This window comes from Panthera uncia (assembly GCF_023721935.1).
Source record: "Panthera uncia isolate 11264 chromosome A1 unlocalized genomic scaffold, Puncia_PCG_1.0 HiC_scaffold_16, whole genome shotgun sequence".
Lineage (NCBI taxonomy): Eukaryota > Metazoa > Chordata > Mammalia > Carnivora > Felidae > Panthera > Panthera uncia.
In genome coordinates, this window is record NW_026057576.1 from 63,716,151 (window position 1) to 63,742,007 (window position 25,857).

Genomic DNA, 25,857 nt, shown 5'->3' on the forward strand with positions numbered 1-25,857 from the left:
GGCTTGAGAGTGAGAAATAAGTATGGATGTAAATATTTTAAACAAAGATGAATAGGGCTTCAAAAAGCATGATGGATAGATTCATGGTCTGTGATCAGTTATATTCAGCCTTCAAAACATATCTCCAAATTTTTCTTACCCTTGTCTTTTTCCCCTCCCCATTTTGTAGGAAATTCAAATTGTCTTCATCCTAACTCAAGGATCCTCAGATTGAAGCGTACATGGGAATCACTGAAGAAAAACACATATTTCATGCCCCACTTTCAGAGTGTCTGGTTCAGTTGGTGTGGGCTGGGTTTCACAATCTTTCCAACCAGCTCCCAAGTGATGCCCATTATGGTGGTCTAGGCACCACACCTTGATAACCACTCCTTTAACTCAAATCTATAAAGATTACACTCCATTTCAACAGCATGTTTACTACAGTAAAAAAATGAATGCATACTCCTTCTCAAACCATCTTAGGTGTCAGCCTTTACATGACCTTGGACACTACTTGAGGTCTGTGTCTAATGCCAACGCAGACTCTGAGCTCTGCTGCACTTAGCACAGACTCTGCGTTTACATTCAGTTTACTCCTGTCCAGCCCCAAATAACACATTGGTTGTATAATTTACACACAGTTAGAGAGACTCTGGTTTGGAAGACCATGAATCTATCCACCGTGCCTTTTTGGAGCCCCATTCATCTTTGTTTAAAATCTTATTTACATCCCGTACTTATTTCTTACAATTCTTAAAGTCTTTTTAGAGGGAGAGAATTATTAGTTGGCCTTTAAATTTCAAGTATTGTAATGTCATTGCTGTGCTATAATTTGAGTTGAATTTAGTCTGTAATACTCCTCGGAGATCTTAGACCTCACTGTTATGGTCTATGGCTGATAAATTTAAAAGAAAAGAAAGAGCACGAGCAAATGTTTTTAAATACTATATGTAATGAAGTACCCTGGTTCTGAAGACAGTGCTTCTATATGTGCCATAATTAGAAATACAAAAGATGGTTTTGAATAGCTAAGTTAGAAGATATTAAAACCACACTACCCATTAGAGTGGGTGGATGATGAGTTTCCTAACAGTGGCTCCTTGTTATCCTTGCTCATCAAGCCCTTACTTAGCTTTGTAAATGACTCCCAACACTGGATTTCCTTCCAGTTCATTACAACCGCAGGCATGAAAATCTAAAATATTGTAAACTGCCAGTCTAACAGAGCTCAGAGCACCAACCTGAAGCTGAAGGTAGAGTTCTGGAAGAAAGGGGGATTGTCAAACTTCTTGAGAGACAGACAATCTTGCACGTCTTTTAAAGTTGGCAATTTCTCACTGTTTCTTCCCACTTGATTTCTTCTCAACAGACCTTCGGAGGTTCCGTTACACAGGGTGACCCGGCGGTTATAATCATCTAGGCTAAGGGTTGTAAGGAGAGTGAAAATAGCATGTTTTAATTTGTGGCTACTATCATAACTTTGGGCCAAGCAAACCAAGCAAAAACTTAGTCATAATAAAATCTTATTATAGTTACCTTACAAGGGTTAAAAATATGTGGTAAAAGTACTATCTTCAAAAGTAATTATGGATTAAAGAGTTTCAAAAAACCAGATGCATAAAATATGCATGTATATGAAGATACAGTACCGTTCCGTTGGAAAGTAAGAAAGTTTATAAGCAAGATGGTGACTCCTAGGAGGTGCATTTGAATGATGAGTAACTGAAGAGAGCAGGATGACCTGTTTTATACCCAGCTAAGCTAGTGTTGGCAGAAATGGCTGCGTAAGGCTAGGAGAACATTTTAGGCAAACTGAAGGCAAATGAAGGGCACCAGAGTAAAAACAGACAAAACTAGGTAGAGGAGAGATATTAAGAAAAAAGTTGCATGAGAAAGTGTTCCAAGATGGCAGGGATAGCTATGTGGTAAACACAGAGGCTGAGAAGGTTCCACACCCATAAAAGATTACACCCTACAAGTTTGTTGTGGCCTAGAATTCCACCAGTAGAGCATTATTTCACTGCAGGAGATAAAATATCAAAGATGTTTCTGTGTGGGTTTTAATGGGTAAGGGGATAGTCCTGGGTCTGTGAGAATAGAATCAATGCACACGTGAGGATGAAAGAGGCCAGTACCAGAAAACAAGGCAGAAAGGCCTCCAAGGCAGCATTTCCCAAGTGTGTGCCAGTGACACAGTCTGTGAAGTAAGCGTGTCAGAGTTGGGTGAGTTTAGGCTCCCTCTAAGAGTACACTTCCATAGGAAAGTCTCGGAGATGTTCTAAAATGTAAAACCTTTGTAACTCAGCATTCCTTAAATGTGTTTGATTGGACCACCTATTAATTCCCCAAGGAGCTATGAGAAATGGGGCTTTATGGGATTATGGCATCATGTCAAAAAGCACTTCTTACATCCCTGCATGTTGTAGGGCACTCTCCACAGGGCTGCAGGGAAAGCTCAGAATGGAGGAGACAGGATCCCTGCCAGCTTGACCTGCACCCCTGCAGACACGTGCACACCCACACTGGGGGCGTTGACAAGGAAGCTCGATGCCATGGAGCAGGAGAAAGACACAGGGCGGGGGAGCTAGAGCAGTCTGGTTAAAAACAGGAGGATTTGGAGGAAACAGATGAATAAAGGAAGGCAGAAGAGCCTTGTGGGGAATTTTTCCTGAGATGTGTGCCAGGGAAAAGAAACCAATCTAAGGGATCATGGAGGACAGGGTTCCCCATGGGCGGCAGGTTGCTCATCTGCTTATGTGCTCTTCAGTATTTCAGAGATCATTCTCCCCTGCCCCATCCCTGGTCCCTCTCAGCTCACCATCGCCCGATGGTCCAGCCCTACCAGACTGCTTCCAGAGACTTCTATAGCTTCATACATAATGTTCCCTCCACCTAGGACACACTCACCACCCCACCCTACATCTGCTTAAGGTCTGTGCCTCCGCATCTTAGAGGATTTCCCTGCCTCTCTTCTTGGCTTTCCACTTATACCTATCATGATACTTTTCACGCTGTATTGTAATTTGTTTACACACAATCTGCCTTTGTAAACATAAAACCATAGTCAAGTGGGAAGCTCTTTTATCCATCCTTGTATTGCCAGTACTATTTCACTGCTTGGAATATGATCAGTGCTTAAGAATGTTTGGCTGAATGCAGAAACTACTTCTAATTTTAAAACAGTTGATCTAGGGGCGCCTGGGCGGGGGGGAGGGGGGGGGGGCTCCGTTGGTTGAGCATCTGACTCTTGATTTTGGCCTGGGTCATGATCTCACAGTTCGTGGGATTGAGCCTCGCATCTGGCTTTGCGCCGACAGTGTGGAACCTGCTTGGGGTTCTATCTCTCCCTCTGGGCCTCTCTCCTGCTCGTGCTCTCCCTCTTTCTCTCACTCTCAAAATAAATAAACATTAAAAAAAAAAAGAAGAAAACACTTGATCTAGAAATTATGACCAAGCACATTCAATTCCATACCTGCATTTTTTTTTTATTAAGGGGCTTAGAATTTTTAAAAATCCTACCTCCTTCAGGAAAATAATTTTCAGCAACATGGAAACAGAACTCAACACACATTGGAAATAGAAATATAAAGTGCCTCTCCATCTCTCAGACACAAGAAAATGTGGTCTCTGTATTTCCATTGCAGGTATATATGCCATTACCTATCACAGATAACTTCCCAGCTGGAGAATCTTGAGTTCCGGCTAATTAGAGTTGGATCATCTTGTCTTGCTGCCCCAAACAGCTGGTCTGTGCACACGTCACATTCGTTCTTTCCAGTGGCAAAGTTCCAGTAGGGCAAAGCAAAGGACTCATTGCCAATAAGGCGCTAAAAGCAAAGGGCAAGCCTAGTTATTTAACTCATAATATCAAATACAACAAGAAAGCATGGAAAGCAAAGACTGTTATGGGTCTTGACCAAATGCAAAATTAAAAGTACCCAATGCATAGTTTTGACCAACCTGGAGATCCCTTTCCAGCCACAGCAAATGGTACCGGTGCCAGGTAACGAAGGCGGGTCCTTGGTGTGAGAAGTCTATGGCCTTGTATGGGCGCCCTGGTCCTAAAGCAATTGGGAAACATGCTAAAGATTGTGGAATAGAATTTTTCAAATGTCAAACCCTTACCCCATTGGGATGGGTCTACAGAGCCAATAAGTCCATGCTGTTTTAATTGAAAAAAATTTTTTGGTTTTGTCATTTATCCCTCTGAAACCAGCAACAGCAACAACAGAACAATTTCGGAAGCAACTAACACTTTTAGGATAAATTCTCCTTCATCTCTCAGAAGTTTGATTGTCAACAGAGATTGAGAGAAATTCAGGTCACTTTCAGCTTTGAGAGCCCTGACATATTTTTAAGCAACATTTCATTAAGATGAAATAAAGGTATCCAAAGGAATAGACTACAAAGCCCTCAATGAAATACAATTTTCAAAAGACATTTATCAACCTGTTCCTTATAAATGCACACATTCATAAGGGAGGGATTAATTAATAGTAAAGTAACTTCAACTGCACTTAGTCCTAATTCAGGCATTTATGAAACTGGGAAGAACTTTCCATTCTTTTGGGTTTTGCCTCAGCCATTGATCAGTTAAAACCACTAGCTGACAAGCATGGTCGCCAAGACTAGAAGAGAGAGAAATACATCCAAACCAATTTGGCTGGCCATTGGAACTGCCAATTGTAGTGAAAAGCTGTGGGCAATTTAATGACCTCCTTACTGCCTGTTCTATGCTTCTTCCTCTTTCGTAACAGCTTTTAGTGGTTATGTAGAAACTTTAGCTAACTTTAGTTCTTTTTCAAAGTGCCTATCATAACTTCAGAAAGCTGAACAGACACAAATATAAATTTAATTCCTAGATCCAACCAGAAATTATAGTCTTCTGTCCCTCCAGAGAGACTACTCTTTCATAAAGCAAAAATTCCTCAGAGTGATGACAGGAAAACTACACAGGTTTATAGCCAGAAGAGCCTCCTTATCTATCGATAAAGAAAGACAAATGCTTACCCGAGAGCAGATTTTAAAGGACTCACACTGAGGAAAGAATGGTTGTCACGGATGATGGCTACATTATCCTTTTTAAATGTTTCAATTCAGAACGCAGTTTAATATTCCCCAAACTAATGACGCAAAATCCAGCAATAGGGAACCAGTGATAAACCCAAAGACAGGCAATTCCCATGGGAATCTGACTATGCAAAGTGAACTTGATGTCTTCATGTGCCCTGACCTTAACCAGGGACCCCAAAAGTGGGGGTGATAGGTAGAGCCAATGTTTCAGAACTGCACCGAGCAGAACTCAGAATGGATTCACACACCCCTGGAATGTACTGATGTCTGCGGCATTCACTGACTCAATCCCAGCCTGGAGTACACCATATTATGGGCACCGTGAATGATGATGATCCGAAAGTCTAAAGACTAACACATGCGAGTTTAATGAAACGCACTCTCTCCGCACACTCTAATTCTGCACAGAGAAGCGTCATGTGCTTTAGCACATGTTCAGTTAATTCCTCTAATTTGAAGAAAAAGGTCAGAGAGGGCTTCCATGGCCAGACTTAGAATGTTTTCTTCTGGAATCGAAAGGAATTTGCCTCCTCCGCTCCACCAACTCTTGCCTTTGAGGGGAAATAGCTTCACAGAGGAGAGTTTAGACTTTGAACCCAAAACACGAACTCCAGGAGAAAACATTTTTGAAAGTCAGCCAAAGTACTGGTAGAAACTGCTCCATCCCAACTTCGGGCAGCATTTTGATAATCTGATGACTTTCATAAGCCTAACCCTTCCCTAAAGGTTGTTCTCTTGTTAATTCACCTGCCTGATTACTTCCCGCCCATCCACCCCCAGCCCCAAACCTATAGGAATATACCCTAAGCTAAGGGGAAAACCCACCTAATAATGTATCTCTCACAGAGTAATAATGGAGCCACACAAAGAAATCATAAATGCTGGAGTTCGCGATCTGTGGCTGGGTCCCGTTGGGCCCCAGGAGGCCGAGCCAGTGTTGTGTGGTGATCACATAGTCAGGGTGTGTGGTGTTCTTTGCGAGGTCTAAGGCGTCCAAGAACTGCTCTCTCTCCTGAAGAGTCAAGGAATGGATATTCTTCCGAACAACCAGGGGTTTCCTTTCATTGCAATCGTGGCCGGTCCAGCCAAACCTGCAGAATCCACAGTGGTACCCATAAAAATGTCCTGGTTTATATTCAAAAGAAAAAAAGAAAAAGGAGAGACAGAAGAGGAAGTCAGTTTATGTAACATGGAAGAAAGTTCTGAATCTGAACACTGGGATAGTGAGGAGAAACTGAAGGTGTTTACAAGAAGGCAAGGAAAACCGATTTCCTTCCCTTATTCTCCTCTTGAAATGTTGCTATCTCTAAGTGAACCGAGTGCTAGAGAGTTTTGTAGAAATAGCCCCCGCAGGGGCGCCTGGGTGGCTCAGTCAGTTAAGCCTCTGACTCTTGGTTTCGTCTCAGGTCATGATCTCACGGTTCGTGAGTTCAAGCCCCAAGTGGGGCTCTGTGCCCTGACATCGTGGAGCCTGCTTGGGATTCTGTCTCTTCCTCTCCCCGTCTCACATGCATGCTCGTGCACCCTCTCTCTCTCTCTCTCTCTCTCTCTCTCTCTCAAAACAAACAAACAAAAAGAAATACTCCCAGCAAAGAAACAGAATATGAAAGGCATCACATGCTGTTACAGGTGGACTGTGTCCCTTCAAAATCCATAAGTTGAAGTCCTCACCCCCAGTTCCTCAGTGATGACTGTATTTGGAGCTAGAGTCTCCAAAGAGGTAATTAAGTTAAAATGAGGTCATTAGGTGGCCCCTATTCCAACACGACTAGTGTCCTTGTAAGAAGAGGAAATTCAGACGGCAATAGGTACAGAGAGACCATATGAAGACACAGGGAAAAGACAGCTGCGTACAAAACAGGAGAGAGACCTCAGAAGAATCTAACCCTGACAACGCCTGGGACTTTGGGCCTCCAGACAGAGGGACGGAGAGTTTCTGTTTGCCACCCAGTCCGTGGCACTCTGTTACTGCAGTCCTAACAAACTAATACACATGTGCCACCTTCCAAGCTCTCCTTCCTCTCATGCAGGCATCCCCCAACCCCGTGTCCCCCCCACGCCCCCACCCCCAGGCTGCACAGCCATCTCGGACATGCATGCTACTGAACCCCGCCTTACACGTGCACGCTGCTGACTCCCGCTATCCTGTGGCACACACAGATGGGCCGACCCAGAGTGGTTCACTGATTTAGAGAAGGAAGGGAATATACACCAAGCTCAGGGCAGAACCCAAATAAATAAGCTGGTTGCCAGGAATTCAGGTGAAATCTAACATTAACAAAGCTGGTTTATTTCACAAAGGAGACAGAGTTAAGACAAAATCAATGGAGGCTGGCAGGTCATAAAGGTGAATTAGCTGCCATGATATCGAGAAGTGCAAATCACTGCAGGGCTCCCCGTCTGTGGCACAAATGTCTCTGCTTTATCAACCCAGGGAATGAGTACTAGTCCTATGAGCTAAAGAGTTTTCTGATCAGCATCTACAGTTGAAATTATTTCAGCTTGTTCTTGACTCTGCCCTTTTTAGCCTCGATTATTGCCTTTGGTATGACCAACACCTCATTCCCTAGGTGGTGGTAAATTAGAGGGTAAATGTTGTAATATTTCTGGAGCAAAATGTTGAAGCAAAAGGGGATCATAATGCTTATCTCCCAGGGCATTAGAGGGGTTAGATAAAGCATTAATGTGGGAGACCAACTCTGCTCCCCTGCCCCTCCTCCCCCTCCTCTTTCCCCTACTCCTCCTCTCCTCCTATTCCCCGTCCTCCCAGACCTTTTTACTTGCTTCCCGTCCTACCTGCAGCACTTTTCCCTCATCATCTCTTTAAATTCCTCTTTGCCTGATTATCTACTACTGTTTTCAGCCTCACAGCGGGTGGTCTACGAGGTCATCCTTGACTTTACACGTCAAGGTCAGATGTTTCTGCACTCAGCAACCCTGGTACCACATATTCCCCTTTCATTGCATTTATCACAATTATTGACTTGCTTCAGAGACAGGCAGCTAGAAGGCAGTTATCCTGCTGTCTAAGCCTGTGGTTGGCCTTGTACAAAATGACTGTTGAATAAATAAGAAAAATATAAAGCCAAATTATCACAATGTACACTTTAAAAATCATACACTTTTGGGCACCTGGGTGGCTCAGTCAGTTGAGTGTCCAACTCTTGATTTCAGCTCAGGTCATGATCCCGGGGTTGTGGGTTGAGCCCTCTGTTGGGCTCCACGCTCAGTGTGGAGCCTGGTTAAGATTCTCCCCCACTCCTCTATCTCTTTCTTTCTCTCTCTCTGCCCCTCTCCCCAGCTCATGCTCTTTTTCTCTCAATAAAATAAAATAAAACAAAATAAAATAAAATAAAATGAAACAAAATAAAAATTGTACACTTTTATTTGTAGTCATATCTCAATAAAGTTGAATTTCTTTTGAAAAATAATTAAAAACAAAAGCGTATGAAGCATGTAGTAAATAATCCGATACAAGTAAAATTTCTTCTTCCTCTTTCTCCCTATCCTTCTGGATTAAAAGGAAAAGCAGGCCCGGTAAATCATTTGGATGAACTATAAATACCAAAACAGAGGTAAGTAAAAAATATTATGACCATAGTAGAGACAGGATTATTTGAATTTCTAAAGAAAAAGAAAAATTTACAATAGCATGAAACAAAATGATTAGCACTTGTGCTGCATAAAAAAAAAAAAAATGCACAGGCCTCCTTTTCTATTAACCCAATGGATTTTTTTTAATGTTTACTTATTTTTGAGAAACAAAGAGTGCAAGTGGGGGAAGGGCAGAGAGAGACGGAGACAGGATCCAAAGCAGGCTCTGTGACCTGAGCCGAAGTCTGACAGTTAACCACTGAGCCACCCAGGTGCCCCTACACAATGCATTTTTTGATGGTTAAAGAAAATGTTGTTAAAAATAGTATAAGTAGGAAGAATTTCTTAAGGTAATTTATTTGGGTTCTATGCTCCTTGTAACATACAAAATATCCTGTCTATACTCGCATAGTTCAGTTATCTGTATGTTTTAACACTGTATGAGAACATAAATAAAAAATACTAGAAAGAAAAAATCCTACTAGTCCCAAGACCAAAACATGTTTTTGAATGGTTTCAATTAAATTTACAAGTTAAATTTACATTGTCAAGTGAAGTTAAAGTTTACACGGATTACTAGCGTGAAGCTCTTAAATACAAATTACTTATAAATATTTATTGAGCCACTAGTATAGTCCCAGATGCTAAACAACATATTCCAGGGTTATTTTCCCCTAGGGTACCTACTAAAATTGTAGATCTGTTTCAAAACACCTTTGATTAAAATGTATCACTTTCTCTGGCAACACTCACAGGATTAGAGTATCTTTTGAGGAGTGAATGAAAAAACTGCGTCCAAAAAATACTAAATACCCAACTTTCCAGCTGTTTCCCTACAGGCAGATGATTGGAGAGGAATATATAGTCACAGCTTTACAATAGGAGAGTGAGTCCCTCCTTCAAAATGCTAAGGAGTAACACACCTAAATTTTCTAATAATTCAAGGCATTTCTACATTTCAATGCGTAAAACTTGTCTTTGAGTTTTATTGAAATTGAGTAATTCATAACTTATGCCATGAGTTGTAATATTCCTGCACTTCCCTTACCACAATTATTTTTGGTTGCTAGAAACAAAATTATCAATAGCTAATTATCTCCCCCATTTTTCACTCAACAGATAATTTATTAACACCTACTCCCTAAAGGGCAGGCAGAACTCAGCATGCCTCTCTCTGTGCTCCCGAGTTGGTACGTTCAGAGAAGTTGCCATGCTTTGTAACTTCGGCCTCAGCTTCTCCAGACCTGTCATATTGGGATAAGAGCTCTACTTCATAGAGTTCTTATGGGAAACAAGCGTGTTAATATATCGAGCACTTAGAACAGTGCCTGCTACAGAGTAAGTTCTATATTAAGTGTCATTATTAGTAGATGCCACTTAACAAGCAGTATTGGAACTATTTGTCTTCATGTCTGTCTTCTCCATCCGCTACACTACGGACACCTTCAAAGTCATGTTGGGTTTTTTTCCCTCTTTGGACCTGAAGGGTCTAGCATAACTGGTGCTAAATAAACATCAGTTGGGTGGGTAATGAATGAATCAATGAGTAATTGCATAAAAAGCATTAGGCACTAGGAGATACAAATGCAAATAAGGTACAATGCCACCATTCAGGAGATGAAGGGCATTGGGGGGATGGGCTAAATGGGTGGGGGTATTAAGGAGGACACTTGCGATGAGCACTGGGTATCGTACGTAAGTGATGAATCACTGGTCGGACTCCTGAAACCAATACTACGCTGTATGTTAACTAATTTGAATTTAAACAAAAACTTGGAATAAGTAAATAATAAAACAGAGGGGGGGGGGAAAGAGGAAGGACGTGTGCGCAGTGAAACACCAACGCAAGTCTAGCTATGGGAAAAGTGAAAACGGAGGAACAACCCAAACACCACAGAACACAAAAGACAAAATGATGAATTCTGACTCAGGAGACCAGAGCTGTTTCACAATTATGTTGAGCAAAGACGTTTCTTATTACAAAGCCATACTTGCCTCTGAAAAGCAACATAGAGGTCCTAATTTTCCCAATAAGAAAGAATTGGGGTGGGGGAGAAGGGGGGAGATGGGTGAAGGGGATTAAGAAGTACAGACTTCAAGTTACAAAATAAGTAAGTCATGGGGATGTCATGTACAGCATGAGGAATATAGTCAACATTATTGTATTAACTTTAATTTTGTAGTCTATGCAACTGTAGGATCACTATGTTGTACACCTAAAGCTAATATATTATATATCAACTGTACCCCAATAAGTAAAAAAAGAAAGCATCTGTCTGCATCTGAGCTCACCTATAACCCAGAAATGTATTCAGTAAAAAAATTCCTTTTCCAGCATATCTCCCAAAGCTCTGCAGTCAGACCCCTTTGATGTTTTGAGCTTCTAAACCTGGTCTAAAGAATTCGTTAAAATGCTGACGACAACTGAAAAATGAAACAACAGGAGAGCCCAGCACACAAAATATTTATGTTTCTAATTTAGATTCCCTAGTGGTTTCTTACATCAATTTAACCTGAGTTCATTTTTTCCCCTAATCTACCAATAGCAGCAGCAAAAAATATAAGAAGATGGGCCTTTTAGAAAAGATTGCATTATCTTACTGGAAAATGGAGAGGGGAAAAAAAATGAAAGGGTCCCTTGATACCAATCTATCTACCATTGAATACATCCTTGGGCAAAAATTAAATTTAAAAAGACAAAGTCCTAGACCTACTTAGGACTGGGATAAAAATGGAGAGTTAGAAAAACCAAGCCATGCACGTTCCTACATGAACTGTATCAGCTCAACCTCAGAAAGCCATTAGACTAAATAAGCTTAAAGACCACCGATTAGTGAATTTACAAGGAGCTCTAAATAGCCTATTCCTTTTAATTAGAGATTCTATTATTTTAATAACAATACTTTATGCTCACATACAGCCTTTCATCTACAGAGCTCAAAAAGGTTTTACAAGTGTGGTTTCATCATTATCCCCATTTTAGAGATTGGAAAATGGAGGTACTTAGTCTCGTGTACAAACAAGAAGCTCTCAGACAACAGTTCAAAACCTATTCGCTGTGCATGTTTTCCAAAAGTCCAAACACACAGCTGCAATTGGTATGTTCTAAGACTCGTAAGGTGAAAAGCTAGCGTCATCTTCTCCTGAAATTCAGCTCTTCGTCACCACTCAATTTGGCAATTTTTTGGTTTCCATGTATCCCTACGGAGAATAGAGAAGTTCTCTCCAGAGAACTCGAACACATAATTTAGGGTTTTTTTTCCCCCTTCAGAGTTTGTTTTTATTTCTCTTTCCTAGGTTAATATCATTTACCAACTATGAGGTCGTGAAGACTATGGGGTATTTTTTAGTTTTTAATTTTATTTTAGGGGGGTAAGAATATTTAACATGAAATCTACACCCTTTACCGCATTTTTAAGTGTCCAGTACATTATTGTTGACCCTTGGTAAATATGGTACAGTAGCTTGTTCATCTTGCGCAACTGAAACTTTGTGTCTGTTGACTAGTAACTCTCTGCTTCTCACTCCCCGGGCCCCTGGTAACTAGCATTCCACTCTTTGATTCTGTGAATTTGAGTATTTTAGATACCTCACAAAAGTCGAATAGTAGCCCATTTGTATTTCTGTGACTGCTTCATTTCCTTAGTATAATGCCCCCTAGGTTCATCAATGCTATCACGTATTGTGTGATTTCCTTCTTTTTTAAGACGGAATAGTATTCAGTTGGACGTATGTACCACTTGGCTAAAATGCAGAGAAATTGGAATCCTTGAACACTATTGGTGGGAATGCAAAATGGTGCAGCCACTGTGGAAAAAGCAATATGGAGCTTCCTCAAAAAATTAAAAACAGAACTACTATACGATCCAGTAATTCCACTTCTGGGTATTTATCCAAAAGAATGAAAATCAGGATCTTGTAGAGATACTAGCATCCCCATGTCTATTACACCACTGGTTTCAAGAGCCAAGATGTGGAAAAAATCTAAATGTCCATTGACAGGTAAACGATGCATCTAATTTTCCATCGCATTAACAAAGTTCAGGGTCATCAATAGTCCGCTTTCCATAGTTAAACTACGTCTCTTTTTTTAATAACCTTTGAGTGACCTAGAAGAATCCCAGGATCCCTATTTACAAAAAGCTATGAGGATACCAGAGAGGAGGGCTTTTGGGTGTTCAAGGTCAGGTTTAGATTCTGAAGACTGCCTCCCAAACCACAAAAACTTCCCTTGGAAGACAAGCAACTCACTCTGGGGGGAGAATAAGCTGAATGAAGGTCATGTGGCTAGCTTTGGGACTCATGACACATCACAAAATGGTGATTACTGTTTATATGAAATTGGTTTCCAGCTCAGCCACTAGGACTTGGCCTGGCCAACATAAGTGGAGCCATCCAACGTTCATATGGAAAGAGCTATGGTCCTCAATGAGTCTACACAGATCAAATCATGGAGGAGGAAACAAAGACCATACACACTGAGAAAACTGCTTCCTTGAACTGGTCTACAGACATGTGATGTCCTTATTGTCTGGACTTATAGGCCAAACCCTGTTTCTGACCTACTGCCTCTCAGGCATATGTTCATCCTCCTCAGAGCAGGAGATCTCTTTTTATGTTAGGAAGCAGGTCACTGTTACCCGAATTTCCTGTCACTTCCAGAGAACTAGTTATAGGCATTTCTTCTGGAAAGGGAAATTAAAATTACCCCTTCTATTCTGCCATTCTCTGTCCTTTCCATCCCCCTAAAAAAACAAAAAACAATACACAAAACAAAACAAAACACTTGCTAGCCAGGTCAAAAATATAAAGTAGATGATAAGAAGAAGTAAGAGTTATATGTGATTGCCTAATATCTTCTGCTCCCAGATTCTATAAATGGGAATGCCCAACCATTGTAAGCCGTGCCACTCTATCATTGGTTGGCCTAGAAATAAGTATTCTAGAAGAATTTTTGAGTCATAGACAAAGAAGTTAGTATGTAGTGTGGTTTCAATCACACAGGTAATATGAAACCTACTGCTTCTCAGACAAAGGCCATGAGAATCCGTGAAATAATGTCTATAGAAGCAAATGCTCAATTAGCTTAGAAAAAAAGTGGATAGTATATGTTCAATATGCTATTTAAAACTTTTGTCACAATGAATACCAGAGGCAAACCTAACGGTTGCTTTGAATCACAGAATTAGCAAGATGGCTACAAAATGATGTATACAGCCAGAATTTTTTACAAGTTAGAAAAACTAACATCATTCCTACATTGACATCACAGTCCTTTGTACATTTCCTGAGTTTATGTTTTTATGCTCCTGCATAGCTCAATTATCTGTATTTCCTATGTGCCAGCATCATATGAGAACATGAGTGAAAAATAATAATAAAAAGGAAAGCTTCCTATGCAGCTGGATGCTGTAGAACAGTGGCCAAGGGCTTTGCTAAAGTTACCGCTTGTGTTTTCTGTGTTTCAAATGCCCTGCCAGCCTTTGAGTGTTTATCACCGCTGTGCATGGCTGCTGAACACAGAGAGGCACTACTGAAAAGGATTTGGGAAGGCTCAGAAGAGCCGGAGGAATAAGAAATGCCCAGAGATTTCAAAGAATTGAGTCCAAAGAGAGACCAAGGTCTGAAAGAGGGACACGGGGCAAATCTTGAAATGCCCACATCCAACCCAGACAACAGCAGAAAAAGCCATTGTTATTTTATGACTCTCCTTCCCCAGCTCACTGAAGCTCGGTCCCACCACATCCCTCCAACTTTGCCCAAGTGACAACCCAAGCATAACCTTAGCTAGCAAGATGTACTCTGCTTGAGCCCCGTTCAAAACATGAGAAACACTGAGACCAGGACTGCGGAACACCTGACTTTGACTCCTGTCTTCTAGATGCCAAGGTTACCCACCCCCTCTTCTACAAGCGCAAACCCATTTCAGAAGGAGAGGCCACCAAACCAATCTTGAAAGGACTTGCTCTGAGGTTCAAAGCTGACTCTGGAGCTCGTTAGCTTCCCCTTCCAACAGACAAGCCAATGGCATGTTGGCATGAGTTCACATAACCAGGCTTGGCCCATGGAATATTCATTTGGTTTCTATAACTAGATGTCCTAGAGGGTGTGAAAAATATAACCAAGACATCAGTCTTACCCAGTTCGTTGCCTATGAAAAACAAACTTGGCTGGCCATTTAAAGCCTGGTCTAACACTTCCAAGAGCCTCTTCTCTTTCTGAGAAGGGGCTCCCTTCCCACCTGGGGTCCCCTGACCCGGCTCAGAGCATGCCCGCGTCTTGTCCACCTGCCTCACCTCTGCATCTGCAGGTCCGGTGGAAGAACTTCCTTGGCCACCATTCTCGGTCATCCTGGTTCCGTAGGATGTAAGGACCACTCCAGGGCCTGGTGTCAGCTTGCACCTCCACGCACTGGCCCCGGCCCTCCAGATAGCCACAGATGTTGTCCGGGTCCTCACCCAGTGGCGGGCAGCACTCCTTGCTCACCAGGTTGTTCACGGTCATGCAGACCCTGGGGAACTGTGCCCAGGCTCCAGGCAGGATTCCACAGCCCAGGCAACTGAGCAAAAGCCCCCACCCCAGGGGGCTCATGGCTTTATCAGCAGAAGAACCCGCTCTTGCTTTCCACTCCCTGATTCTACTCTGCCTTTCTCCTTGTCTTCCACTCTTAAGCTCTTGAGCATTCATTCCGTTGATTTTTGGTTTTGAGGGTGAGGGAGTTGATATTGTTTTGCTTGGCGTTCTAGTGCTCTCCTCCTTAAAAAATACCTACAAAAATCGCAGAGCCCACGTGTGTACACGTGTGTACGTGCACACGCACAGACTATTTTATATGATCCAAACGGCTAAAACAAATTTAAAGCCATTAGGAGCACCTCTAACAGCCAGATTTAATGAGGGTAGCGCTTCTCACCATCTTTCCCCCGTTAAATCAGGCTTTGTCTAATTGAGTTAATTTACGGGGTACTGCAGTCATCCTACTTATTATACTGGTATTTCTAAACCCCCTCCTTTCCTCTTTAGCCCATAACTTTAATTGCCTTGAACTCAGTTCAAAAGCCAAACACCGTGCTGCCTTTATTCTATCTGGCTTGCCAAACCACGGGGCCTTGTGAGGTTTGTTGTAAGGGCTGGGAGAAGCCATCATTAGGGGGATTAGTATTAGAGAAACCCTCATTGTTAGCACATGACCCAAAGTGCATAATGAAGTCCATACAGTTGCTGGCTTTGTCTCAAAAGGGCAAAACCATCTTCATTATCTGGGCTCATGTGCCCCGGCCAAACTTGTGACCTCAGACTTCCCGGGGAGTCAGTAGATGCAGTGAGTTCCTCGTTGTTGTTAAAAGGCCTTTACAGACAAGCGCGCATAGCTAACTACAATTCACTCCTGACTACTCGCTGACGTGCTGGAAAGACCACTACAGGAGGTCACACAACTTCAGAAATAAAGAAACATTTATTTAGGGCTGACGTACAAGGAATTGCTTTGTTCCACAATTAAGGGCCCTCTTCCCTCCAAATAAGAATGTACTATTCTCCTATTCAGCACATCGAGGCAGCAGATTTTGAAAAATTACACAAAGTAACATGCCACCAGAAATTCAAAATTATAATGATCTGATTGTAAGGAAGGCAGTGGAACAATTTGGAGCCAGGGGTGGCAAGGGGCAGCTTTTGATTTATCTTAAAGTTAAGCGTTGTCAAACTTCAACCTAGAACACAATGCCTCCCCCGTGCTCCTGAGGGCAGCAAGGGGAGCATCCTGTCAATAATGATGGCTACTGTTAGAGCCTCTGTTTACCCCTTCGTGGTGGAAACAGGACTGACTTACTGCCCTAAGAGTCTGTGTAGACAGCCAATGTGACACTGCTTCAGACAGTTTCTAAGAATACTTTATATTTGGGCATAAAGATACAGAACGTTCCGAAGAAAATTCCTAAGAAATTTTTTTTTAAATTTTTTTTTTAGGAGAGAGCACCGGAGAGGGGCAGGGAGAGAGCAAGCAAGAGAGAGAGAGAGAGAGAGAATCTTAAGCAGGCTCCACACTCAGTGCAGAGTCAGACACAGGGCTCAATCCTACAACCCTGGGATCATGACCTGGGCTGAAATCAAGAGTCAGACGCATAACCAGTTAAGCCACCCTGGGGCCCCTAAAACAATTTTTGTATAGATGTTCCTACCCTGTGTATTTCTGTGTCGTGCCCTTGACATTGTGACTAAGTAGCAGTTCTCATCTCTGACTACGCACCAATGCCAGCCAACCACCCGAGCCCACGGAAGCAGAATGTCTGAGGGTGTGGCCAGGGCAGTATTTGCTATATGTTCTGTAAGCCATATTAATGTGCAGCCACAGTAGAAAACCGCAGGGTTAGAATAAAGCACAGTTCCTGAAGAAATGTTGGAACTGAGTCAGCTGAGAGACTCCATGTGTGTTAGTTTCCTGGGGCTGCCTTAACAATTTACCACAAACATAGTGGCTTAAAATAACAGATTTATTCTCTCATAATTCTGAGGGCAGAAGTCCAAAATCAACGTGTCGATGAAGCTGTATTCTTTGAAGACTCCGGAGGAGAATCTTTCTTGCCTCTTCCAACTTTTGGCGGTTGCCTCCATTCTGGTTTCCCTGGTTCGAAGCAGCGTCACCCCAACCTCTGCCATTGTCACATGGCCCCTCTTCTTCTGTCTGCCTCTCGTCTGTGTGTCTCCTGTAAGGACACTTGTCATTGGATTTAGAGCCCACCTGGATAATCCAGGATGGTCTCATCTTGACATTCTTAATTACATCAGTAAAGACCCTCTTACCAAATAAGGTCACATTCACAGGTTCTGAGATATGGACATAACTTCTTGGAGGCCACTCTTCAACCCTCTATGTCATGAATATGAAACTTGAATAACATAAGAATTGCAATATCTCAGAGTTGGGAGGGTGTTGTTGAACTCATTTATTCATTCCATGTGTACCTGCTGACCCACTTCATGTCAGCATTGTGCCACTTTGAGATTCCGTTCTGTGTTTTGTGATGCCTTGGCTCCAAAAATATCAGATTCAAAGTTCTTAGATAATGTCGCTGATGGAATCAACAACTCCCATGTGGGAATGCCCCCAAGCCTAGGCCCTTGGCTCTCTTTTCTTTCATAACAATGTTTGCTAGGTAATTCACCTAGTCTGTGGCTTTAAATGCAGGCTATCATGACTCCCCAAAATTACAACTCTGGCCCTGACCTCAACTGGGAGCCCCAGGCTCATATAACTAACTTCCTACTTGGCCTCTCACTCGGAGATCTAGACATTTCTCACTTAACGTTTCAAAGTAAACTTTTGCTCTCTCCACCCAATTTTCTTCCCCGTTAGTCCTCCTCACCTTAGTCAAGAGCACCACCACCATCTCATTAGTGGTTCTGGATTCTTAGAGTAAAATCCAAGGTCATCATAAGGATTTTACTCCAAGGTCCTTTCCATGCACTAATCAAAGTGTGGGCCATGTATCCACAAACATGTGTTCCTGGTCTGCATCAAAATAAATATAATAAGGGGAGAAATTGAGAGCCAGCATTTAGAAACTATCATGGCAATTTGGCATTGGCACAACGTTCAAGCACGTGATCAGTGGACTCATCTCATTGAAGAGGAGGTCTAGTTAGGGGGTTGCCAAGCTTGCGTGGACGTGATCTGGTAGCACAGGCTGCAAACTAGTCACATTGGATTGCATGTTGGCCTGTGGCTGAAAAAAATTTTTAACTATTTTTTAAGTTCTTCACCATGGACAGTTCGAGAAGAACTGGCTTGTAAGGTCCTCCGCGATCTGTGCCTTGCCTACCTCTCTCTCCCTCTTGTTCTGCAATCACAGAACGTAGCAATTACTCTAGTATTCAACCATGTTGCATTCATTTCCACATTGGTCTTTCTTCTGCCACTCCCTCCACCTTGAATGTTCTTATTCACAATCCTCCTTGTCACCTAGGTTTCAGCTCACACGTTAGGATGTGAGAGAGGACCCTCTCACTCTATTGTGTCCACATGCAGCCACCTACTCTACCTGGCACTGTTTTCCTTCAGAGCACTTAGCACTATCTAAAATGAACTTATTGGTTTACTTGCTGACAGTCTGTCTCTTCTATTCTGGTATAAATTCCAGGGGAGCAAGAAACTTAGCCATGTTGTCTTTCCCCCATGGTAAGAACAGTGCTTGGCAAAGAGAAGTTACTTGATAACAGTTGATGAGTAATTATGCTCACTTCAATTTTTTTATGTTCATTAGAAGAGTCTCACCATTATAGTGACTGGCTTTATACAAGTTACATGTTATGACTATATAAAATAAATGTAGACTACTAAATACCACTGTCATGTTAAAAGTTCCTTATAAGATTTGCTACACTGCTAAAAATGTCCGATCTAGCACTCCACCACTGGTCCACACCACATCACCACCAACAACAAATTCCCCCCTTACTATTTCTAATGAGATATCCATCACCAGGGTCTGGTTAAACACCTCTAGGAAGGAAATCCCTTTAAGAAATAGTTCTTTTTTTATTATTATTAACTTGTTTTATTTTTCATTTTTTTAAATTCACATCCAAATTAGCGTATAGTGCAACAATGATTTCAGGAGTAGATTCCTTAATTCCCATTACCCATTTAGCCCATCCCCCCTCCCACAACCTTTCCGGTAACCCTCAGTTTGTTCTCCATATTTATGAGTCTCCTCTGTTTTGTCCCCCTCCCTGTTTTTATATTATTTTTGTTTCCCTTCCATTATGTTCATCTATTTTGTCTCTTAAAGTCCTCGTATGAGTGAAGTCATATGATTTTTGTCTTTCTCTGACTAATTTCACTTAGCATAATACCCTCCAGTTCCATCCACATAGTTGCAAATGGCAAGATTTCATTCTTTTTGATTGCTGAGTAATACTCCATTGTATAAATATACCACATCTTCTTTATCCATTCAACCATCGATGGACATTTGGGCTCTTTCCATACTTTGGTTACTGTTGATAGTGCTGCTATAAACATGGGGGTGCATGTGTCCCTTCGAAACAGCACACCTGTATCCCTTCGATAAATGCCTAGTAGCGCAATTGCTGGGTCATAGGGTAGTTCTATTTTTAGTTTTTTGAGGAACCTCCATACTGTTTTGCAGAGTGGCTGCACCAGCTTGCATTGCCACCAACAATGCGAAAGAGATCCTCTTTCTCTGCATCCTCGCCAACATCTGTTGAAGAAATAGTTCTAAAGGTTAGGAAATTCTTCCTTTTTAATAACTATTTCATATTTAAAATTTAACACAATTTGAATTTGAATATAAACAGTGAAGATTTCCTTCACCAATGTTTCCATCAAAAGCCCTTGGGAAATAACCCACCCCCCAGCTCCCCCAGAATGGGTCCAGTCCATTTTCCATAGAATTTTGTCCCTATCTTCTCTTTTTTCAGACCACATTTCTTCAGTTCCTTCCATTTTTCCTTCATATGACCTAATTTTAAATCCTCCCATTAGCCTGTACTCTTTTTTTCTGGAAAATTCAGTTTGCCATTTGACCTCTTCATGCATGTTTCCCGTAAGTTAAATCAATGTTCCTGATACAATCTGAGTAAAGACGACTAACAAATTAGCTCATGGGGCAGGTGGCGCCTGGGTAGCTCAGTCGGTTAAACATCTGACTATTGATTTTGGCTCAGCTCATGATCTCACAGTTCACGCGTTCAAGCCTCACATTTGGCTCTGCGCTGACAGCATGAAACCTGCTTAGGATTCTTGGTCTCCCTCTCTCTCCGTCCCTTCCCACTTGCTCTCTCACTTTCTCTCTCTCAAAATAAATAAATAAACGTAAAAAAAATAGCTCATGAGCTTTGCTTAGCAGCCATATCGCTCATCAATTTTGTATCTGTTAGCCCAAGCTAAGTCACGTGGCAGTTAAGACCTCAAGAATCTCATTGGCTTGTGAAACAACGTCTACCACCCATCAGCTCTAGTTATGCTCCACAATGCCTCCCCTCCCCCCACCCCCACAGGACTCAGGGTAAAGGAGAATCTTTTCCTCACTCCCTTGATACTGTTCATATTCTGACAAAGAAGTCAGTGATGGGCCACTACCTCCCTCATTTCTGCTCACATTCTATTGGCAAAAGCAAGTCTCGTGGCCAAGACTGCTGCAGTCAAAGACAGGGGTTCTGTAAAGAGAGCCCCTACGGGGAAGGTCTGCAAGCATTTAGTTGCATTTAAAATCAACCTAAATCCCTACACTTCTTTCGCATAGCTTTCATGCAGCTGCTTCAAAGTCAAGTGCCCCCACTCTCCCCATCCCCCCTATTCTTTTCTTATGGACTTGCCTCTGGGGTCTGTATTAGTTTGCTAGGCCTGCCTTAACACAATGGCACGATAAAACAGAAATTTATTTCTCACAGTGCTGGAGCCTGGAGGTCCGAGACCAAGGTGCCACCAGGCTGGTTTCATCTGAAGCCTGTCTCCTTGGCATGCACATGGCTGTCCTTTCGCTGTCTCGCCTCATGGTCTCTCCTTGTGCACACAGGCCCTGATGTCTCCTTGTGTGTCCAGATCTCCTTTTCTCATGAGGACACACATCAGACTGGGCTGGGACCCTCCCCAACATCTTCATTTTCACTTTACCTCTTTAAGTGCCCCGACTCCTTGTACAGTCACATTCTGCGGTACTGGGGATAGGGTTGCAACATGTTAATTTCGACAGAACACAATTCAGCCCGTAACAGGGTCAAAATGCAAGAGTTCACTTTTGTCTCTATTAAACTATATATATACATATGTATATACATATATATATATAGGATATAGAGACAGAAAGAGAGAGAGAGAGATAAATAGATAGATAGATAGATAGATAGATAGATGCACACATACTCCTGTGTCAGTCCAAAGGTAATAAACAGGCAGCCAAGTCGTTGTTTGTGAGCAAACCAGGGGTGAGAGAAGAATCCAAGAATTCCTGAGAAGTTAGTGTAAGTAATCAGAAATCTAAGGACCAAGCCAAGATAAGCTAAGACGTTGTCACATCATGGGCATAGCTGTAATTATATATTGCCTTATTTACAAAAGGAAAAGTCTTTGCTGGAAACCAAAGAGCAAAATCCAGGAGGAGATATCTCATGGGCAAATTGAGATCATTTACAGCTAGTGGAAGCCATAGAATCAAGGACTATTCTAAGAAACGTTCTGAAACCCAGTAGAGAGGAAGGAGGCTGTGTATCATAGAGCTAAGTAATCTGAAAGTAGAAAGTGCCTTATTAAAAAGCAATTTGTTTTACAGTAGAGGGAAGCATCTTAATGAAAAGAATGTCCTACATATTTCCATTTTGCATTTTGGCCCCTAGAACCTGCTTGTATGTGAGAAGGATTCCGTGTGTGCTCCTGGAAGTGAATTGAATCAGATGCTTGGGGAGTTTGTGAGTGAATATGGCAGGATGGGTTTGCAAAACTTTGAAGATAGGATGCAAGCCTGCTTCACACACTCAAAGGAGGAAGACACACATGTCTCTAAGCCTGGTAAGCAACCCAATGGGTCTGTAAATGTTTTTAGAGCTGTTGCTAAGGCTAAGACAGAAAAATTACTCGCATCTTTCTTCTGCCTGTCAGTGAGTTGCCTGCTCTTTTCGGCATGTCTCCGAATGTGAAAATCCTCCCAGTTTGTAGTCCCTGCTGGACTCCTCTGCCCAACGCTTTTTGATCTATTCTCTGCTGCCATATCATGCAGGAAAGAGATTATTTTTTCCCCTGTGTCCAAATGGTTTCCTAAATGCTGGGCATCTGTCCTGATAAGGGTTTTGCTTTCTACATCTAAGAGCTTTCCTTTTCTTGGTGGTGTAAATTGTTCTTCAGAGGAATTAAGGGTTAGGAATGAGCTGTGTGGCTTTCTGGTATTTCAGTGGGATGCAGTTTTCCCCTACTGGGTGCATTTTTGGATAGTCTTTCCTTAAGGCTGTCTTTATACATCAAACACATCTTTTCATTTCAGATTTTGCATTGCACATCTTTATATTCATTTGTTATGCACCCTGGTGCCCTCCAAGCCCTATTTTATCCTTTGGGTTTTATCCTTCACCCTGGTAACAGGTATTCAACTTCGATTTTTTAATGTGTACCTGTATAATTTAATGACTTACTTGGGTAGGTAATATAGCTACTCCTCCTTCAAAATATGGATCTGTGGGGGATCTGGGTGGCTCAGTTGGTTGGGCATCTGACTCTTGGTTTCGGCTCAGGTCATGATCTTGTGGTTTGTGAGGTTGAGTCCCGAGTTGGGCTCTGCACTGGTGGTACAGAGCCTGTTTGGGATCCTCTCTCTCTCTCTCTCTCTTTCTCTCTCTCTCCCTGCCCCTCCTCCACTCACGCTCATGTATGCTCTCTCTCAAAATAAATAAACTAAAAATCATAAAAATATGGATCTCTGGAAGGAAGGGAATCACTCCCTTTCCTGCGCACTTCTTATCAAACCCAGCAAATACCACTTACAAATTTGCAAGAAAGTATACAGGCTGAAAATGTAAACTCTTCTGGACAACTCTAGTACTAACAAATCCACCAGAGTTTATAAATGTGTGACTAAGACTGTTTGGGCCCTAGAAGGATCACCAAAATATATTGTCAAGTGAAAAACATGAGGTACATAACTATGAATTCATTGTGCTGGCATTTACATGTGAAGGTGTTGGGGGGAAGACAGAAAGAGAGAGAGAGAGAGAGAGAGGAGAGAGAGAGAGAGAGAGAGAGACTGTGCCTGTCTATCTGTGTGTAAATGTAGTGTATAAACACAGAAAACAAGGTGAGTGGCTGTCTCTGGGAAGGGAACTTAGAAGGCTGGGAAATCAGAGAAGAAAGGAGACTTATTTTTGTTCTTTTGTACATTTTGAATTTTGAATCATGCCTATACAGTACTTATCTTTTTAATCATACATTAAAAATCTTAAGTTAAAAAATTTAGAATGATGGGCATTTGTGAGGATGGCATTATGTAGAGGAACTTTTTCTGTAAGTATTATAAAGGCACTATGGCTTTGGCACAACCCAGATTGGTTTTATTGATCTTGACCCTGCTGCTTCCTAGTTCAATGACCTTGGACAACGTAGTTACCTTCTCTTAGCCCCAGCTTCCTCATCCATCAATCCAAGATGATAATATCTACCAAGTTTAATTTTAAGGGTTAAATGTGACCCCACATATAAATTGCCTTGCAGAACTTGGCACACAGTAGGTACTCAGCAAAGAGTGACTGTAATTACTATTATTTCCATAGAAGAATCCATTGGTGTCACGGTCAACCTTTTAAATTTCTGTACTGCAGTCTGACCTATTATGTCATTTTCAATTTGGAGAGCCATTACCTTCTAAATCAATAGCCCATAATTCCTCTATTTCAATGGACAACCAGGAAGGTGGGGGGAAATTCCACTAGGATACTAAAAAGTCCTCCCCACTGAATCTTTATCCCAGGATTTATCAATTAATACACACATATACATACACACATTCATACATATACACATACACACATTTAATCCAAGAATCTAATTATAAGTACTTTTCATAATATGTTTCCTTCTGGAAACTACATCAGTGCTTCTAACTTTGGCATATGGAAAATGTTCTCATCCATAATGCAATGTTACTACCTAGAAATGAAACGAACTGTGTTTTTTTTAAGTTTTTTTAAGTTGTATTTATTTAAATAATCTCTACACTCAGCCTGGAACTCAAACTCATGACCCTGAAATCAAGAGTCACATGTTCCTCCAGCTGAGCCAGTCAGGTTCCCCAGAACTGTTTTTTTCTTAGAGTTTGCAAGAGTAATTAAATGATATGTTGTGTTTATAGGTATACTAATTCTCTTAGCCTTGGAATTTAGGAATCAATTATAACAAATATATGTATGAACAAATCTTAAATAAGCCACATAGACTATGGGTAAACCAAATTTGAAACCATTCATACTAGTTTTAAGAGCTGATAAAAATGAGCTATCATTAAAAATAAGAAAAATAAATAAATCTTCTTCAAAAAATACTTGACCTGAATCTGGTTCTTCATCATGTTCATTATTTTATAACTGCTGTCAAAAACATCTAACCATGATGTCTGTCTGATATTCTCTTTGAAAATGACCTCCTCATTTAATCTCAGCTGCACGAATTCAGCTACTTTTAATAAGCCAAGTGCGCATGCACACACACACACACACACACACAGCCTAAAAGAATAACTCTAAACTTCCAACTCATTTCATGAGCTATAAAAAAATATATATGTTCTTGCAAATCATGGCAGACAGCTGCCTACTAAATGTAAATTTCTCTGTTATGAAGTTTTCATTTCTAAAAAATGTTCTGGTCTAAGAAGGAAAACAGACAAAACAAGATAATTTCATGGAGGTTTTGGTTTCACTTTAGTTATGAAAGAAGCTTATAATAGCATTATTTTTATAGTCACAAAATCTATTGAATTGACGCCATGGAAATGGATTCCATCTTGAGCGCGGTGATCTGAAGGCCAGGTCAGAACTCAGCAGAAGATGCAGAAATGGTGGAGGGGTGAGCACTGTTGTTGGTGGAAACATGGTTGTCCTCACTGAAGGCCTGAGGAAATATAAAATTGCACTTGAACAAGCAAAGTCACGGTGCATAAGGGGATTGGGAGCCATGGAGGGTGAAGACTTAAAGAGTAAATAAAGTACATTGAAGAAAAATACTTACATCAGGGTGACTGGGTGGCTCAGTGGGTTGAGTGTCCGACTCTTGGTTTCAGCTCAGGTTATGATCCCAGGGTCGTGGGGATCTAGTCCCACACTGGGCTCCACACTCAGTGTGAAGGCTGCTTAAGACTCTCTCTCTCTTCCCCTCTGCCTGCCCCCCTTTCCCTCTCTGCACTCTCTCTTTCAAAAAAACAACACCTTGTATTAAAAAAAGAAAGAAAGAAAAAACAACCTCCCTGTCTGTCTTTAATTTCCACTGAGAAAATTTGAGCTCATAGAATTTGTATGAGTTGCCCAAGTCCACACAGATGGTATATTAGTTTGCTATGGCTGTCATGAGGAACTATTGAAAGATAAACTGAAGCATTTAAAAAGTTTTAAGAGTTTAGTACCACAGACTGAGCGGCTCGACTCACAGAAGTTTATTCTCTCACAGTTCTGGAGGCTGGAAGTTGGAGATCGGGCTGTTGGCAGAGCTAG

The 25,857-nt window shown here is 41.6% G+C and overlaps 1 protein-coding gene and 1 long non-coding RNA gene across 3 annotated transcripts in view; one reads left to right on the forward strand and one right to left on the reverse strand.

The window, feature by feature from the left end:
- The window catches only part of DCT (dopachrome tautomerase), a 33,924-nt gene extending 18,669 nt beyond the window's left edge, over nucleotides 1-15,255 (reverse strand). Inside the window, exons 1-5 of the mRNA XM_049647474.1 lie at nucleotides 14,946-15,255; nucleotides 5,881-6,180; nucleotides 3,943-4,043; nucleotides 3,643-3,809; nucleotides 1,224-1,403 (exon numbers count right to left, since the gene is read on the reverse strand). Coding sequence (XP_049503431.1) covers nucleotides 1,224-1,403; nucleotides 3,643-3,809; nucleotides 3,943-4,043; nucleotides 5,881-6,180; nucleotides 14,946-15,240 — 1,043 coding nt within the window. The 5' untranslated portion in view covers nucleotides 15,241-15,255. The remainder of the gene's footprint in view (nucleotides 1-1,223; nucleotides 1,404-3,642; nucleotides 3,810-3,942; nucleotides 4,044-5,880; nucleotides 6,181-14,945) is intronic.
- Nucleotides 1-25,857, forward strand: part of LOC125934148 (uncharacterized) — a 38,225-nt gene that overhangs the window by 1,700 nt on the left and 10,668 nt on the right. The window lies entirely within an intron of this gene.